The sequence below is a fragment of the Penicillium verhagenii genome (genome assembly GCF_028828195.1).
Source record: "Penicillium verhagenii strain IBT 33310 chromosome Unknown utg000008l_segment0_segment0, whole genome shotgun sequence".
NCBI lineage: Eukaryota > Fungi > Ascomycota > Eurotiomycetes > Eurotiales > Aspergillaceae > Penicillium > Penicillium verhagenii.
In genome coordinates, this window is record NW_026643172.1 from 500374 (window position 1) to 515119 (window position 14746).

Sequence of the window (14746 nt, forward strand, 5' to 3'; positions counted from 1 at the left end):
GTCGGCTATCGAAAACTACTAGTAGTTTCCGAGTTATATTCTTTGGGAGTAATTGATAGAAGCGCACCGTGCGGAACGACCGGGCCGTGCGAGCCGCTATACTTTGCGGGGATTTACGGAATAGCTGAACAATCGATGCTGAAGCACAAAAACCACAGAAATAAGATGGCTTGGATTGGCAATTCCTCGAGGATCAATTAGTGCATAAAGCCCCGTTTGCCCCATGCAATTGCCCAATTTTCCTTACAAGCAATTCTACCACTTTACCTACATTACTCGGAGTACCGGCTAAGAACTAAGCCCGTTCCAACTTATCCTCATTACCCCACGTCTGCCCCACGTTCGAAGCTTCGATTTAAAGGCCGATCAAATCGCTGCAAATCCACCAACTGTCTTTTTTACCAGTCCAAATAATTCCCCAAATTAAAAACCCACCATGTCTGGAACAAACGTCACATTCATTGGCCTCGGCAACATCGGCCGAGTAAGTCAAAACACTCATATACAGCCTTGACATCGAACAACCATAGCTAACCAAAAAAAAAAAAAACAGGGCATGAGCGCCAACATCGCCTCAAAGGGCCCCCAAGCAAGCCTAACCCTCTACAACCGCACAACCTCCCGCGCAACCGCCCACGCTGCCACCCTAGGAGACAAAGTCAAGGTCGCCAGCACCCTCCCCGAAGCCGTCAAAGACGCCGACATCATCTTCACCTGCGTCGGTGACGACGCGGCCCTAGACGCCGTCACAGCCGGCGTCCTTTCCGACTCCACAATCGACTTCTCCAACAAGACAATCGTCGACTGCTCAACCGTGCACCCAGACACATCGCGACGCACAGAAGCCGCCTACGAAGCACGAGGCGGCTCGTTTGTCGCGAGTCCCGTCTTCGGCGCGCCCAACATGGCTGATATCGGAGCGCTGATCATCGTGCCGGCGGGTAAGCAGGCGGCCATTGCGAAGGCTCGTCCATTTTACGAGGGTGTCACGGCCGCGAAGACGATTGATTTGTCCTCCGGTACTGGAGCTGATATTGACGTTGGCCGCGCGACTACGATGAAGGTTATTGGAAACACCTTTATTCTGAATACGGTTGGTGTGCTTGCTGAGGCGTTGACTGCGGCTGAGACTACCGGGTTGGGTGTTGAGCCGTTGAAGGAGTGGCTTGAGTTGTTCGCGCCGGGCCCTTTTGCCAAGTATGCCAACCGCATGGTTTCGGGAGATTATTATCAGCGTGACGAGCCTTTGTTCGCTGTTGATCTTGCGCGCAAGGATTTGAGACATGCGGCTAGCTTGGCGAAGGAGGGTGGACAGCGCATGAGGAATGTCGAGGTTACTGACCATCTGTTGGCTGTTGTTAAAGAGGAGAAGGGGGTTAAGGGAGATATCGCGGGTGTTTACGGAGCCGCGAGAAAGGAGGCCGGGTTGGAGTATGAGAATCAGAAGTAATTAAGGGATGATTGATTCAAATATTGTGATTCATAATAAGTCATCAACGTCTGTTTTTGAGGTTTGTATACAAGAGTTTACACGGTTGCACCTTAAAAGTATTATGGTAAAATGCCATTTCATTTCAAACTCGTCTCCAGTCTATTTGGAGAAGCCGTAGCAAATTGTGAGTTTTATGTCCACAGAAAAAAAGAAATCATTAACTAATAAAATACATATACCATTGATTTTTCAAAATGGCTTGTTGCTTTTTGTTCACAATGGAAATCTTGTTTTGGTGATTCCATCATGGCGAGCAATTTATTGATCCTCCTCGGTGATCTCAGCATCGTGGTGCTGGTGCTCACCGACACCACCCTCAACGGGCTTGGGCTCATGGGGAGCGTGGATGTCGGCAACGATGCCCTCGGGAGCAACCCAGCTGGAAGACTTCCAGGGCTTGACGTGCAGGACATACATGGTGTCAACCTCCTCAAGAGTGCGACCCTGGGTCTCGTTGACGAAGAAGAAGACAACAAGGATAGCAAGGAAGCAGCAGGCGGCGAAGACGTAACCGTAGCGGTAGTCAATAGCGCTGGAGATGAAGGGGGTGAAGAAGGAGATGAGGAAGTTCCAGGTCCAGTTGGCGGCGGTGGCAACACCCATGCAGGTAGCACGGTAGCGGAAGGGGTACATCTCACCACAGATGGCCCAGACGATGGGACCCCAGGTGGTGGCGAAACCGACGATGAAGAAGCAGGTGAAGACAATCATAACCACACCAGCGGAGTGGTTCGAGGAGTCAACCTCAAGGATCGAGTGACCGACAGAGGCCCAGATCAGGAAACAGACGAACATCCAAGCAGCACCAATCATAAGACACTTACGGCGACCGTAGTGCTCGACAATGTACAGACCGGGGAGAGTCATACCGAAGTTAACAGCACCCAGAATGATGGAGGTGACGTAGGAGTTGCTGAGACCGATACCGGCGAAGATGGAGGTACCGTAGTAGAAGATGAAGTTGGCACCGGTCAGCTGCTGCAAGGACTGCAGAGCAATACCAAGCATGGTACGGTGGAACATGCGGGGACCGGTAAGAATCTCGTGCCATGGAGCAGTACCGACGGCATTCTCCTCATCCAGCTTCTGCTTCATGTCGGCCATCTCCTGAGCAACAACGCGGTGGTTGGGAGGGACACCGTAAAGCTTGGCCATAACCTGACGAGCCTCCTCAACACGGCCGTGGCGGTAGGCGAAACGGGGGGACTCGGGCAGGAACAGAGTACCAACACCCAGAATCAGGGGCCAGGCAAAGCCGATACCCATTGTGATGCGCCACGAAGCAGTCGAATCAATGCGGGCGGTTCCGAAGTTGACAATGTAGGAAATGAAGATACCGAAAGCGACGAACAGCTGGAAAGCGCTGACCATGGCACCACGAACCTGACGGGGAGCAGACTCGGACTGGTACATGGGGACAACGCTGGACAGAGCACCGACACCCAGACCCATAACCCAACGACCCATAGCGACCTGAACCCAGCTGGTGGTGCTGGCAATCTGCACAATGATACCGACCATGTTGATAATAGCCCAGAAGGAGATGGAGAACTTGCGGCCAATGCGATCAGCAATGGGAGCAGCAACGAGAGCACCGATCATAGTTCCGATAGACAGCTATAGAACCAAGAATGTTAGTTTTTTACGATATATGCTGAATGATCAAGCATAAAAGGGGAAGGACAAAAAGACATACCAGACCAACAATGAGACCGTTGCGGACGTTGCTGAAAGCATACTCATCAGTAGAAGCGTTGTACTCAGCAAAACGCATCTTGAAGTCGGTCATGGAGGTGAAACCAGAGATTTGACCTATACATTTAAGGTTAACATCATGATGGCGCAAGGGTTGATCAGAGCTGTCGAGGAGCCTTACCAGTGGAGTAACCGAAAATGAAACCACCCATGGAGACACACAGACCCAGGATGAACGAACGCCATGTCAGGTACTTGACAGGGCTGTCATCGATCATGGTGTCATCCTTCTCGACGGTAGAGTCGGCACGAGCAGGGGTAGCAGCCTGCGAGGAGAACTGAGAGTCTTCACCCTCAGCACTCGGCTTGAACTTCGAGATGATGTTTCCAACGCCCATTGTGACAGAGACCTATCCAGGTGGGGTGATGCCGGAAGGGGTTAAGGATCTCTAAAGGGATGGGAAAGAAAAGAAACAAAGGCAGGGGGAAATGCCGTCAAATAAATACAAATGTATGGAGACCCGGCTTCCCCCTTGGGGTACCATGGCAGACAAAATGGGGGCCCGGATCTCGCGTCCCACGTTTGGCATCGGAATGGGGCGGAGGAATTTTCGCGACTCCATGGGCACATTAACTCCATACTGTTTGGAGGGTTCATGGAGTGGAGAAGGTGGAGAAGCCTGAGATATTTCAAGCGGGATTGTCCACGTGAGATGCAAACGGGGTAGGTACATAATGTTACTCTCGTACCAAGTACACTCTACTACTATACAGTTGATGATACAGGTCATTTTTTCCTCTCTATTTTGTCCATTCCAGGTTCCTTTGAAATAATTGCGGACATTGTTTTATTTATTTTTTTGTTACAGACTGGACAACATAACAAACAAATTGTTTTGTTTATGTTTTCGATTCCTGAATGCATCCATGTCTGAGGTTGCATGCCAACGGTCATAAACCTTTGTCTGGCATGTCAACCAACGCAATTAGCCGGGATCACTTGCCACCCTTCTAGAAACCTGCGAAAAACAGTAACTGGGTCTGGCCATAGCGAATGAGAGTGTGGTTCCTGGCCGAGCAACGGATAGAGTCCGTGGGTACAGACCAAGTTAGGATCATCCGATGCTGATGACGGAAGAAAAACAGAAAAAAAGCCCTCAAACCACGTCATGATGGAATAAAGGAAACTATTGCGAGTCTAGGTCAATAGGTTGGTCGGTTCAAGCCGAGACTGGCTAAATTGTTAAACGAGCTTTGTACAAGCAAACTCTTCAAGTCTTGCCGTACAGTACCACTTTCTGAAGTAAAAGCCCGCCACTGAACCGGGTGAGTGCAGGGGCGCATTGCCAATATTTTTTCACGTCTACGATGCGAGGCAAAAAAAAACTTCCAGGTTTTGGATTCAAATTTACCATGAGATTCCGTTAGAGGCTCGGAGTGACGAGTACTAAAAAAAAAAAAAAAAAAAAAAAGATTGCACATTGATTGGTGTGGGTCAGATTCTTCACTGTAAATAGGACCGACACCCGAGCTGGTCTCAGACGACGATCATCTAGGTAAGCTTGGCACAGCCGAGACAGTTCTACTAACATTCCAAGGTTTGGAAATCAATTTTCACTATACGTTTTGTCCAAATGATTTCGTAGAAATGGTCCAAGGGTATCGGCCTAAGTTATATACCAGTCCCGGTGAAGCATTCAAATGAATGTTGCCCAGGTGTGCGGTCAAGTTTGAACAGATAAGAACACAGTTGAGTAGCTCGGTGTACATTGGAAGTGCGTAGTTGATAGCGGGCCCCACCGAAGTGGCTTCGGTCGACTCCCGCGCAGAGATTTCCGATCCGTTGAGCTTTGTGTGGACTCCACCTTAACCAATTCGGCACACCGAAGACTCTGTCGCGGTCCCGAGTCCGGTCGGACTCGGGATCGATGCCGTATGGGCTACAGAGTATGGTGCAGGACCATGCAATAGCATCTGCATGTCTTGAAAACAGTGCATATTGTGGTGCATACATACAACCTGCATGAAAATTGTTAGTATTTTCTTTTCCCTTGTCTAACTTTCTTTTGCTACGTTTTCCCTCGTCGCAACCGGGATCGAACTCGGCTCTGCAAACTCTGCGTTCTCGGCATCCCGAAGCCAAGCAAACACGGGATCGCCTTCAGAGTGGACCTTAGACGGAACCATCGTCTCATTTTTCACAGACCCACCTAAACTAAGCGTCTTCGGCGATCTGCGGTGAACAAGCTGGGAATAATCTTCGCTCAACTCAACTCTGACAATAGGAAAATGCAAAATTCAAGATTGAGGAAAGGGGCTCGGTGGGTCCACTTCAAACGCTCCTTCCTAAATCATACGGCGCTCGACATGGTTTTACCAATGATCAGTCGCCTCAATTTTTCTTATCTCCGTTGATCTAATTTCTTCCATTTTTTCTTGTCGTGAGATCCTCCATAATGGTCAGGCGGTGGGCGTTAATTAACCACCAGCGTAGTTACTAAGTGCCTACTGCCACTGCGAGGAATGTTACACAGACAAGTATGGCTCCCCAAGTCTTTGCTGAAATTATCAAGGTGATGGAGGTAAATCAATCATGCTAGTATTTGTACACATCTACTGACTCTTTGTCTATACGGAGTAATTTTAAAGTTGCTCACGATTGTTCCAAAAATTCAAATCTTATATGTACACTTAACCTCTCAGGCCCCATACATTTCCTAATATAGCAATTCCCGGGAAAATCCCAACCACCGTGCGACATGGCACTTCACCCCCAACATTTGAACATGAAACGGGGTTTTTTGATGTCGTGTCATCATGTACTCCGCATGGAGTAGGAATATGGAGTACAGGTACGGAGTAGTCGTGATGGAAATCTGGCAATGTAGACTCAAATCCCCGCAATGACCTCATGGATTGTAACGTTCACCGAGAAACCTAGAGGGAAACAGGGATCAATCTCATCTTTGAAGTCCATACTATGCAAATTTTACATAGGTGTACGGAGTACCCGCAGGTTTATAGCAACCTTAGTACGTAGTTCAAAGTACTGAGAAGAGGAAAATCTACCCATATAAAATGAGAAAGCACAGATTCTACATTTACTTCGTCACAAGCCAAATTCTCCTTAGTGACGGGTCATACGTTGCACAGCTGGTATACGTACTAGTACAAATTAGGATGGGTCAGAATGATTTTTGCTACAAGCATTACCCCGTGCTTCAAATGTTTGTACTCCATACCTACTACGTACTTCATCCATAGGAGCTATATATGAATTTGTTATACTCAGTACGGAGTATCCGTATGTACAACGTGATTTTGGCAGGTTGCCCACTTTTCTGATGAATCAAGTATTTGGGCAGAGGTTTACGAAGTACTTCAGAGTACGTACGGAGTACGTACGGAGTACATTCTGTTGCTAAGCTTTGCTGTATTCTGAGGCCGGTGAGTAATCTACGCCCAAAAGAGCACTTGTTCTCCACTGGTTAAGTTGTAAATTGCATGTTACATAGTACTTGACTGCGAAGAAATAAGCCGCTACGTGTAGATCACTCAAGTGAATCCATGGATGGAGAAAGGCCAGTTCTATATAACTACGTACCAGTTGACCGGATTTCCTCTGCCACTTCTTGGCGTTCCAGATGTCCCCTTCCATATTAGTGCTCAGTGTTTTGAAACTCGTGTGCCGTGTGCATGTGAGCATTTGCCAGTGGCCACAAGTGAAGACAGAGAGAATATAAATCCTCCATTCAAATGTTACATAAAGGACTAATCCTTCGGGAGATGAATCCCAGCCCGGTTGGACCATGCGGAGCATCGCTGGAGAAGTCTTTTGTGATCAATGCTGCGAGTTCGTGTCCGCTAGATATAGGTCTACATTTATTGGCATGTCTTTGTATTTCCATACCGATCATAGTTCCCTAATCGGCACTCCTTGTTTTGTGAATTGTCTTTTCAATAGAGGATGCCACAATGCCTTGTGGGGCAGCCCAGATTCATCCAATAGACTCGCTCTGCGCCGCTGCCGAACTAACAGCACACCAGATACATCTCCCACAAACGCAAGCACTGCTCGTTCTATAAACATGCTATGGCGGCGCTCAAATTCCGCATTGCCTATCAATATCAAACCCACAGCCAGATTTCTGCACTCGCAATCCAATTTGTCACTTGCTCCTTCTGCTTCGGTGTAAGTTGAAGTGTAACCTAGTCCTTTAGTTGAGAAAACCAAACACTCCTGACAGCTCTGCGATAGCGTCAGTAGCCATAATTCTAGATCTCAAGCAAAATATAGCGCCAGAACGATCATAGGGCTCTCAATATGTCGACTGACGCAGCCGAGCATTCATACGAGGATCAGCAAGGCTCTCCGCGGCCCCTGGAACCGTCAGCTTCCAGTGCATGTCCATTTATGAAGTGCCTGATCTACATTAACATCTGGAAGAATTACATAGAAGTCAAGATTTGTTATTACTAAAGCGGAAGGAATTTCGTCGCACGAACGCACTTGGACATCTGGATGTTGGCGGGTCACTACAAATGCTGACTACATACTAGTAAACGGTACTCATTGTGCGACCCCTCACTCAATGCACATATGTGCTTCCACTCCGCAAATGCAATGGAGGGCTCCCACAAACCCCCATCCTCCGCCTTCCCTCTCGAAAAGCCCCGAAAAGTTTCATTTGATCCAAATCCTCACTTGAAATTCATTGAAAACACTCGTATCCAAAGGCACTCCGATATGGCATCACAGTTCTAAGAATCTCACCACAGAGCGAGTTACGGACGACATGTTGGTCCAAGCCGCACGTCTCTTTAACGAAAATAATGGGGTATGGGGAAGCAGTCAGATCGGCCCGGTGAGAAGGGATGGCCTTTGCTTCCGGACACATTCGCAATGTTCTTTTTAGGCAAGCCCGTAAGCTGAGCGCGAGAAGACTGCGAGAACAATACCTACCCACAAGCACGGACCAGAGTAGAAGCTTCTACATCAGGGTGACTATCGATGGGAATCTGCTCGGAATCCCGTTCGCCTGCCGCTGGATACGTAAAGGTAAGACCGTTCAAATGCTGGATCACTCAATTAGTGGTCGATCAGTATCACCGTGACAAAGGACTTGCAAGTGGCCTCTTGGGAATGCTTAAGCAAGATCATAATGATATATACGGTGTCATGAGTTCACATCCAGCTGCCTGTCTAGTAGCCACTGCCAACACTTCTGGGAGTGAGCCTCGCACAAAAACCTCATGGCGTGATACTGATCTTGAAGAAACTATCGAAAAGATAGACCTTGATTTTCATTGGCAAGAAAGCTAATGAAGTGATGCCAACCTCACCGATCCCCTACTATATACGCGAAGCCGAGTGGCGCGGAACAATATTCAACGCCGATGATACGAGTGGCCTTGTTTCAGGCGTGAACACGTATTCCTTTGTGGACCACATAGAGCCTTTGGACGTACTGGCAGTGGCCGCTGGGGAAGCTACCAGATGGCCATGAATATCTTCTCATACTGCCAGCGAAACAACGTCATACGTTCAATGTGATCAGAGAAAAAAAATCGCTGACGAAATCTTCCATAACAACAAATCTAACCCCACATTATTATCTACTGCTGTAAATAAAAGATAACTTGATTGTTGATCTTGTACGTGCAAAGCGCACAGGGGCTTACTACTACTAGGTACCTTGAGCCCCGGGTAAATTTGAAGCGAACTACCACTGACGCTTGAGTATTCTACAGATTCAAGCTGGGAATGATCACTTGTAAAACCAAAATAAAAGGCCTCATCTGTATTTGGTATATGCAACATCATCGCGTCAAGAACTTTTGGTCCTATTGACTGGGAGAACAACCCCCACAAATCGTAAAGCTGTTCATCCGCAAGTGGAAGATGGAAATCCCGTAAAATGAACGAGATGAATCTTCTCATCTAACAAAAAGGAAAAGAGAATACAAAGCAAACAAGAAATGGGAAGAAAGAAAAAAATTTAAACGCCCGACACCATGGTGCACCCGGTAAAGAAACCAATCGACGATGATTATGAATGGGTCTCGTTTCGGAAGCCTGTAGAGGCTGGGGATATGGAGCCTTAACGACGCTGGTTTTGGAAACCGCGCTTTCCGGAGAACTGTAATGAAACATGTTAGAATTACTGTACGCAAAAACAATATAAGAAAGGTGAAAACATACCAAGTGCTTGGGCATAGAAGCGGTGGTGTGACGATCGGCCTCACCCTGGCGGGCCATACGGTTCATCTTCTTCTGTCCCAGCTTGAACAGACGCTCGGCATTAGTGCGAGCCATCTCGTCAACGACACCGTCGTTACGACGATCAGTGGCGGCCTGGCTGCGAGCACGGCTCTTAGCACGGGCAATGGCCTGCTTGGGGTCATCCAGGTCCATGGCGTCATCATCACCAGCCTCGCTGCGAGCGAGAGTACGTCCGCGAGTGTGGCTTTGGGAACGGGCACGGTCACCAGCAGCATCCACGTCGTAACCAGCAGAGTCCAAACCACGCTGGAGCTGAGACAGCTTCTTGGACTTGGCACTGCGAGGAATCTGGGCGCGGTTCTTGAGAGACTTGCGGTTCTTGGCCTCGTTGCGCAAAAGAACACGCTTCTCGCGGATCAGATCCGCCTTCATGCGGTTGTCGGCATCCTCGGCATCTTCGACGCTCTCGTCGGAGTCGTAGTATCCATCCGCCTCGAGCTTCTCCTCCTCCTCCTCCAGAGCAGCCAACTTCTTCTCGATATCCGGGTCCACGAAGTCGTAAATGTTCTTGCCGTTCCACACCTCGGGCATCTTGTCGTGGTTCCAGTCCTTGTTGGCCAATGTGTAGTCGCGCTGCATATCGAAGCTGTAAACACCAGCACCACCGTTCTCCTCCTCCAAGTCGCGCTCGAGTTTGGGGCGGTTGGGGTCATTCTTATCGTATTTCTTGAGATCCTTGACAGCATCGGGAATGAAGCTCTCACGCACACCACCCATAGGCTGGGCAACGTGGATACGGGCCAGAACATCGCCCAGACGACCACCGGGGGTACCGGCGGTGTTGGAGCCAGACTTGAGCTTCTGTGAGACACGCTCAGCAAGAAGCTTGTCGCAGGCAGCGTTCTTGACGGCAGTAACACCCTCGGTGGTAGTGCAAGAAGCCTGGAGCATCTCCACATCTCCTGACTTGAGAATCTCCTGCAGATCGGCCATCTCCTCAGGGTCGAGGTCCTCGGGGCGACGCACATCAATCTTGTTAATAACAATGTAGACAATCTTGTTGGCGAACAAAGGCTTGATGCTGTGGTAAAGCTTGATCTGATCGGCAACGGAGTAACCGCACTGCTCGGAGAGATCCATGAAGTACAGAATGGCGGAACGCAAGTGAGCAACCGCGGTGATAGACTGCATTTCAATGGTATTCATCTCCTCCAGCGGGTGGTCGAGAATACCGGGGGTATCAATAGCCTGGAAACGGAGGTACTTGTAGTCGAAGTGACCAACGAAGAGAGACTTGGTGGTGAAAGCATAGGGCTGGACATCAACATCGGCACGGGTGATGTTCTTAAGGAAGCTGGACTTTCCAACATTGGGGTAACCGCAAATCAAAAGAGTGCGAGTGTTGGGATCAATGGAGGGGAGACGACCCAAATGCTGGCGGACCTGCTCCAGGTAGACAAGCGGATCTTTCAGGCGACGGCAGATGGTGGCCATGCGACCGAGCGCAGCGCGCTTCAGCTGCTTACACTGGAACAGAGACTGCGCATACTTGATGAGACGGACATAATCGCGGGAAACAGTTTCGATCAGGTGCTTGGCAGTCGAAACCTGGCCGAGAGCGATGCGGAAGTGGTCGGCGTCATAGAGGGTGTTCATCAAATCCTTGTCTAATGGCTGTTAGACCCCACCCGGATCACAGTGGACCAGATAAGAAAACTTACGGAAGGGATGAATGTCCTGCAGGCGAGGGAATCCATCAAGAATAGCCTGGAACTTTTCACCGAAGGTCTCGGAGGTGTACTTGACCTTACGGGTGTAGAAACCTGCCGGGGAAAAATTTTTGATCAGCGATGGTGCTTTATCGATAAACCCCGATAACATTTTTTTTTGTTGCGCTCGCCACCGGTACAAAAAGGCGACTCGACGGGTGAAATTTGAATCTGAAAAAGGGAATAGATACCTCTGATACGGCTGATCTTGAAACCGGCACGAATCTGAGTGGGCAATTGTCTCTGAGTACGGCTCAGGACAATATCCAGGAATTCCTGGTGGGTGGGCACAGGCGCAATCTAGCGGTGAAATCAGATCAGTGGGTGAAACTTCAAATTTGCAGAGGAATCCAAAGTATATTCCAACGTAAAACTCACATCCTTCCACGTTGTCTTCATGATGGGCCACAGGAGTCGGTGTTGTAATGACTCTAGGGTGGAATGATTGTTTGAGTCTGTTTCCCCAAAGAAAATTTTGGTCGGGATATTTTTCTGCCAGGCGGTAGATAAATGCGGGGACCAGGATTGGATACGATAACCGAGACTTTCTTTTCTATGGTACATTTACTTGTATCTGCATTCGAGACTTCTTTTTTTCTGGTATTTCTCTCTAATTATTTGAACAAAAGAATTATACTCATGTACATCGCATTTCAACTATGGTACACAAAGTCCTTGTGACCGTTCGGGAGGGGGAAATGCCCAGCCTTTTCTGGGTTTCCCGTCCATAAGCTTCATAAAGACTATAGCCATCACAATCCAACCCTGGTTAAATAGAAAAAAAAGAAGAGACAGAAAGAAAAATCGATAAGAAAAATTCAACAAACTCCATTTTCTTCCAACCCTGAGGACCAAAACCGATAGCCGGACATAAGAGTGCGTGACGGGGGGGCATAGGAGCCAGAAGAGACCAAAGAAAGCCGGTAAAGTGAGACCAAAAGATATTTCAGACCGGAGGATTGCTCACACACTGGTCCGCCGATTATATGAAAAACAACGAGGTGCAGAAGGGTTATTAGCTGGACTCGGGCTCATTGCCAAACTCCAAGACCTGTTGAAGAAGAATTTGTTAGAATATAGATATGCAGGGTAACGATTGTAGGGGAAAGTAATTTGAGCATACCAGATCCACCCATCCACCACCACCGAATTGGCACTTGCTGAGGCCACGGTTTTCAAAGCCAAATGATTCATAGAAGGGGACCAAGTGGTCATGGGCGATAATCGCAATCCGATCGGCAATCTGAGCCTCCCGGATGCGGTGAATATACGACTTCATCAACGTGCTACCGACCTGCTTGCCTTGGTGCTCAGGTAGCACAGCCAGCGAATGAATGGCAATAGTGCTACCGCCCTCTTCATGGCCAACCGCCTGATCGTCTTCAAATGTCCAGCGCTCACTTTGCCAGTTGTTGGGTAAGCGCATTGATCGATCTGTCACGCTAGGCGACGAGGTGCGGGTGGCAATGATATGTCCAACGAGGGTAGCCCGAGGCTTGGGGTCATCCCCGTAGAGAGGCAAAGTGAAAAGGCCCAGGCTTAGCTCAGGGCACCTGGAAAGACGGTAGATGAACTATACAAGTGGATCCCAGTTAGCCCAGAGGGTTCAGCCACATCTATGCAGGGCGCCTAATTGAGTTGTGTTCGAGTAACCTTGAGTGGCAGCTGATAAGCTATGCCACGAGTGGTTACACGCTCCACGGTTCATGGCATCGTAAACAAATTCGCAAGGGATCTGCCCTACCTTGTCACGCGAGCAACGCTCCTGTTCTGGGAAAGCATTCTCCACGGTCATGCAGTCATCCACGTTGGACGCGGAAAGAAGCTGGACGAAAGGGTGCAGTTCATCAAGCTTGGTGCGGTGGTGTGTTGGGGGTCGGCGGAACCAGTATGGGAAATCGTTGGCGTCCTCTTCCTGATCGACTGCGACATAATCTCCCTCCACTTCCTCCTCCTCGTCTTCGTCATCATCAAGCGGGAACCCATTGGCCAGTGCAATACCCGCGCGGCTCATGATACGAGAGAGCTCGCTGTTGCTAGCATTGCCGAGTGACAAGTCGTCCGCGTTCGACAATGGCTTCAAGCCGTTATCCTGTCCGGGCATGGACTCCGAAGATTGCTCGCTGGGATCAGACATGGTAGATGGAGAAAATTGGGAAGAATTTCAAGTGAAGCGGTAAATACTGTATGATGACAGCTGGAATAGCTGGGCTCGTGGATGAGTAAGAGCGTGCACTTGGACGATTGGAGTTTTTTTTTTTTTCTTTTTTTTTTCACTTTGAATTGCAGGGGGGGGCCAGCTCGGTGGCGCCGATGGGGAAACGAGGGGATGCAAATCTAGACCGGTGGGGATCAGTACCTCTGCAAGCAATAATAATGCCTCCGACTAAAAAGGGGTTTAAATTACGACAAGAACAGGAAAACTTCCTGTGCACTTGAATGGGAAATGAATCGGTGGCTTGGAGGCGATCCGGGCCCGTAGATAAGAATTTGCGACAACCTGCAATGTGCGCAAGGAGGGGCAGCGGGCGGGATGGGATGGAAGCAGGGGGAAGAGCAAGGCAAGTAAAACCCGGGGTCTAACATACTGGTTTGAACCTGGAGATCTATAAGGACCACAAGGACTGGATGGTTGAGGTAAAATATCTGAGTCTAAAGAAGAGATCAAGATTGGGGAAGAAGAACAAAGGTGGCGGGGGCCAGCAATGTACAAGAAACCCCACGAGTACGTGATTCTGCCCCATTCAACTCCCTTGTCAGCAAGTTCCCCCTCGGTACTGGTGACTTCAAAAGCGGTCAATCACGACTTCCAAGGAGAAAAGATGAGATTTCATTCGATTTATATATGGAAGATATGACAAATTGCCTTGATTTCCCCCTTCAGCTTATTATAATCCTATCACAAAAAAATACTTGAGTTGTAAAGTAAGAGAATTCAATGTTCCAAGGGCTTGATCAGTGTGCGTCATTATGGTGGGGAGTGGATTCTCATAGGTCCCAGCTTACTCCATCGCGAAGTATGGGGGACCATGCATATTCTCTGCATATTCCAAGATTCTCCCAGAGCTCAAATATTTTAAAATTCAAGAGCAAAACAATTTGAACCCCTCAAATGTTCAATGTTTGAGCGAAATACCATCGTTCCCGCTCAACATCAATTGATACCTACACCAAGCACTAATGTCCCCGACATCGCTCTCGCTCGCTGTACATTTTGCTTTCTAGTACGCAATAGGAACTTTAATGGATGTTGGAACCATCTTCATCCACGGCTTCCAAGTTAGAGTGGCACATTACAGTCAATCAACCAATTATGTGTAAATTATCTAACATTTGAAGTATTCCAGCCTCGTCTGGACATCTGGAAGCTGCTATGTACTGCTGATGTACATAGGCACTATAAGCCCAGTAGGGATAGGTAGATACATATACGTGTACATGTATAGATATATGTATGTGTGTACATACATATATATATACCTACTGCTACCTAGTATCCATTGGCCAAAATCGGAATGGATTGAGTGAAAATATGTATAGTACGTACATATGTACATACTATGTATT

The 14746-nt window shown here is 48.5% G+C and overlaps 5 protein-coding genes across 5 annotated transcripts; 2 read left to right on the forward strand and 3 right to left on the reverse strand.

Annotated features, from left to right (window-relative positions):
* Nucleotides 1–436: 436 nt before the first annotated feature.
* N7466_008164 (NAD(P)-dependent oxidoreductase) lies at nucleotides 437–1450 on the forward strand (the record flags this gene model as incomplete). The annotated part of the gene is made up of 2 exons (XM_057167553.1): nucleotides 437–484; nucleotides 554–1450. The coding sequence occupies 2 exons, from the start codon at nucleotides 437–439 to the stop codon at nucleotides 1448–1450; spliced, it is 945 nt and encodes a 314-aa protein (XP_057018184.1).
* Nucleotides 1451–1750: 300 nt separating this feature from the next.
* N7466_008165 (sugar porter family MFS transporter) lies at nucleotides 1751–3585 on the reverse strand (the record flags this gene model as incomplete). Its single annotated transcript, XM_057167554.1, has 3 exons — nucleotides 1751–3109; nucleotides 3189–3304; nucleotides 3369–3585. The coding sequence occupies 3 exons, from the start codon at nucleotides 3583–3585 to the stop codon at nucleotides 1751–1753; spliced, it is 1692 nt and encodes a 563-aa protein (XP_057018185.1).
* A 4339-nt stretch (nucleotides 3586–7924) lies between these two features.
* Nucleotides 7925–8510, forward strand: N7466_008166 (uncharacterized protein; the record flags this gene model as incomplete). Its single annotated transcript, XM_057167555.1, has 3 exons — nucleotides 7925–8052; nucleotides 8117–8246; nucleotides 8281–8510. Exons 1-3 carry the CDS (start codon nucleotides 7984–7986, stop codon nucleotides 8508–8510), a joined length of 429 nt encoding a protein of 142 aa, XP_057018186.1. The 5' UTR covers nucleotides 7925–7983.
* Nucleotides 8511–9288: 778 nt separating this feature from the next.
* Nucleotides 9289–11578, reverse strand: N7466_008167 (putative GTPase NOG1; the record flags this gene model as incomplete). The annotated part of the gene is made up of 5 exons (XM_057167556.1): nucleotides 9289–9327; nucleotides 9390–11077; nucleotides 11132–11233; nucleotides 11371–11479; nucleotides 11558–11578. 5 exons carry the CDS (start codon nucleotides 11576–11578, stop codon nucleotides 9289–9291), a joined length of 1959 nt encoding a protein of 652 aa, XP_057018187.1.
* Nucleotides 11579–12194: 616 nt separating this feature from the next.
* On the reverse strand, nucleotides 12195–13316 carry N7466_008168 (polyamine acetyltransferase; the record flags this gene model as incomplete). Its single annotated transcript, XM_057167557.1, has 3 exons — nucleotides 12195–12230; nucleotides 12303–12752; nucleotides 12924–13316. The coding sequence occupies 3 exons, from the start codon at nucleotides 13314–13316 to the stop codon at nucleotides 12195–12197; spliced, it is 879 nt and encodes a 292-aa protein (XP_057018188.1).
* Between the last annotated feature and the right edge of the window lie 1430 nt (nucleotides 13317–14746).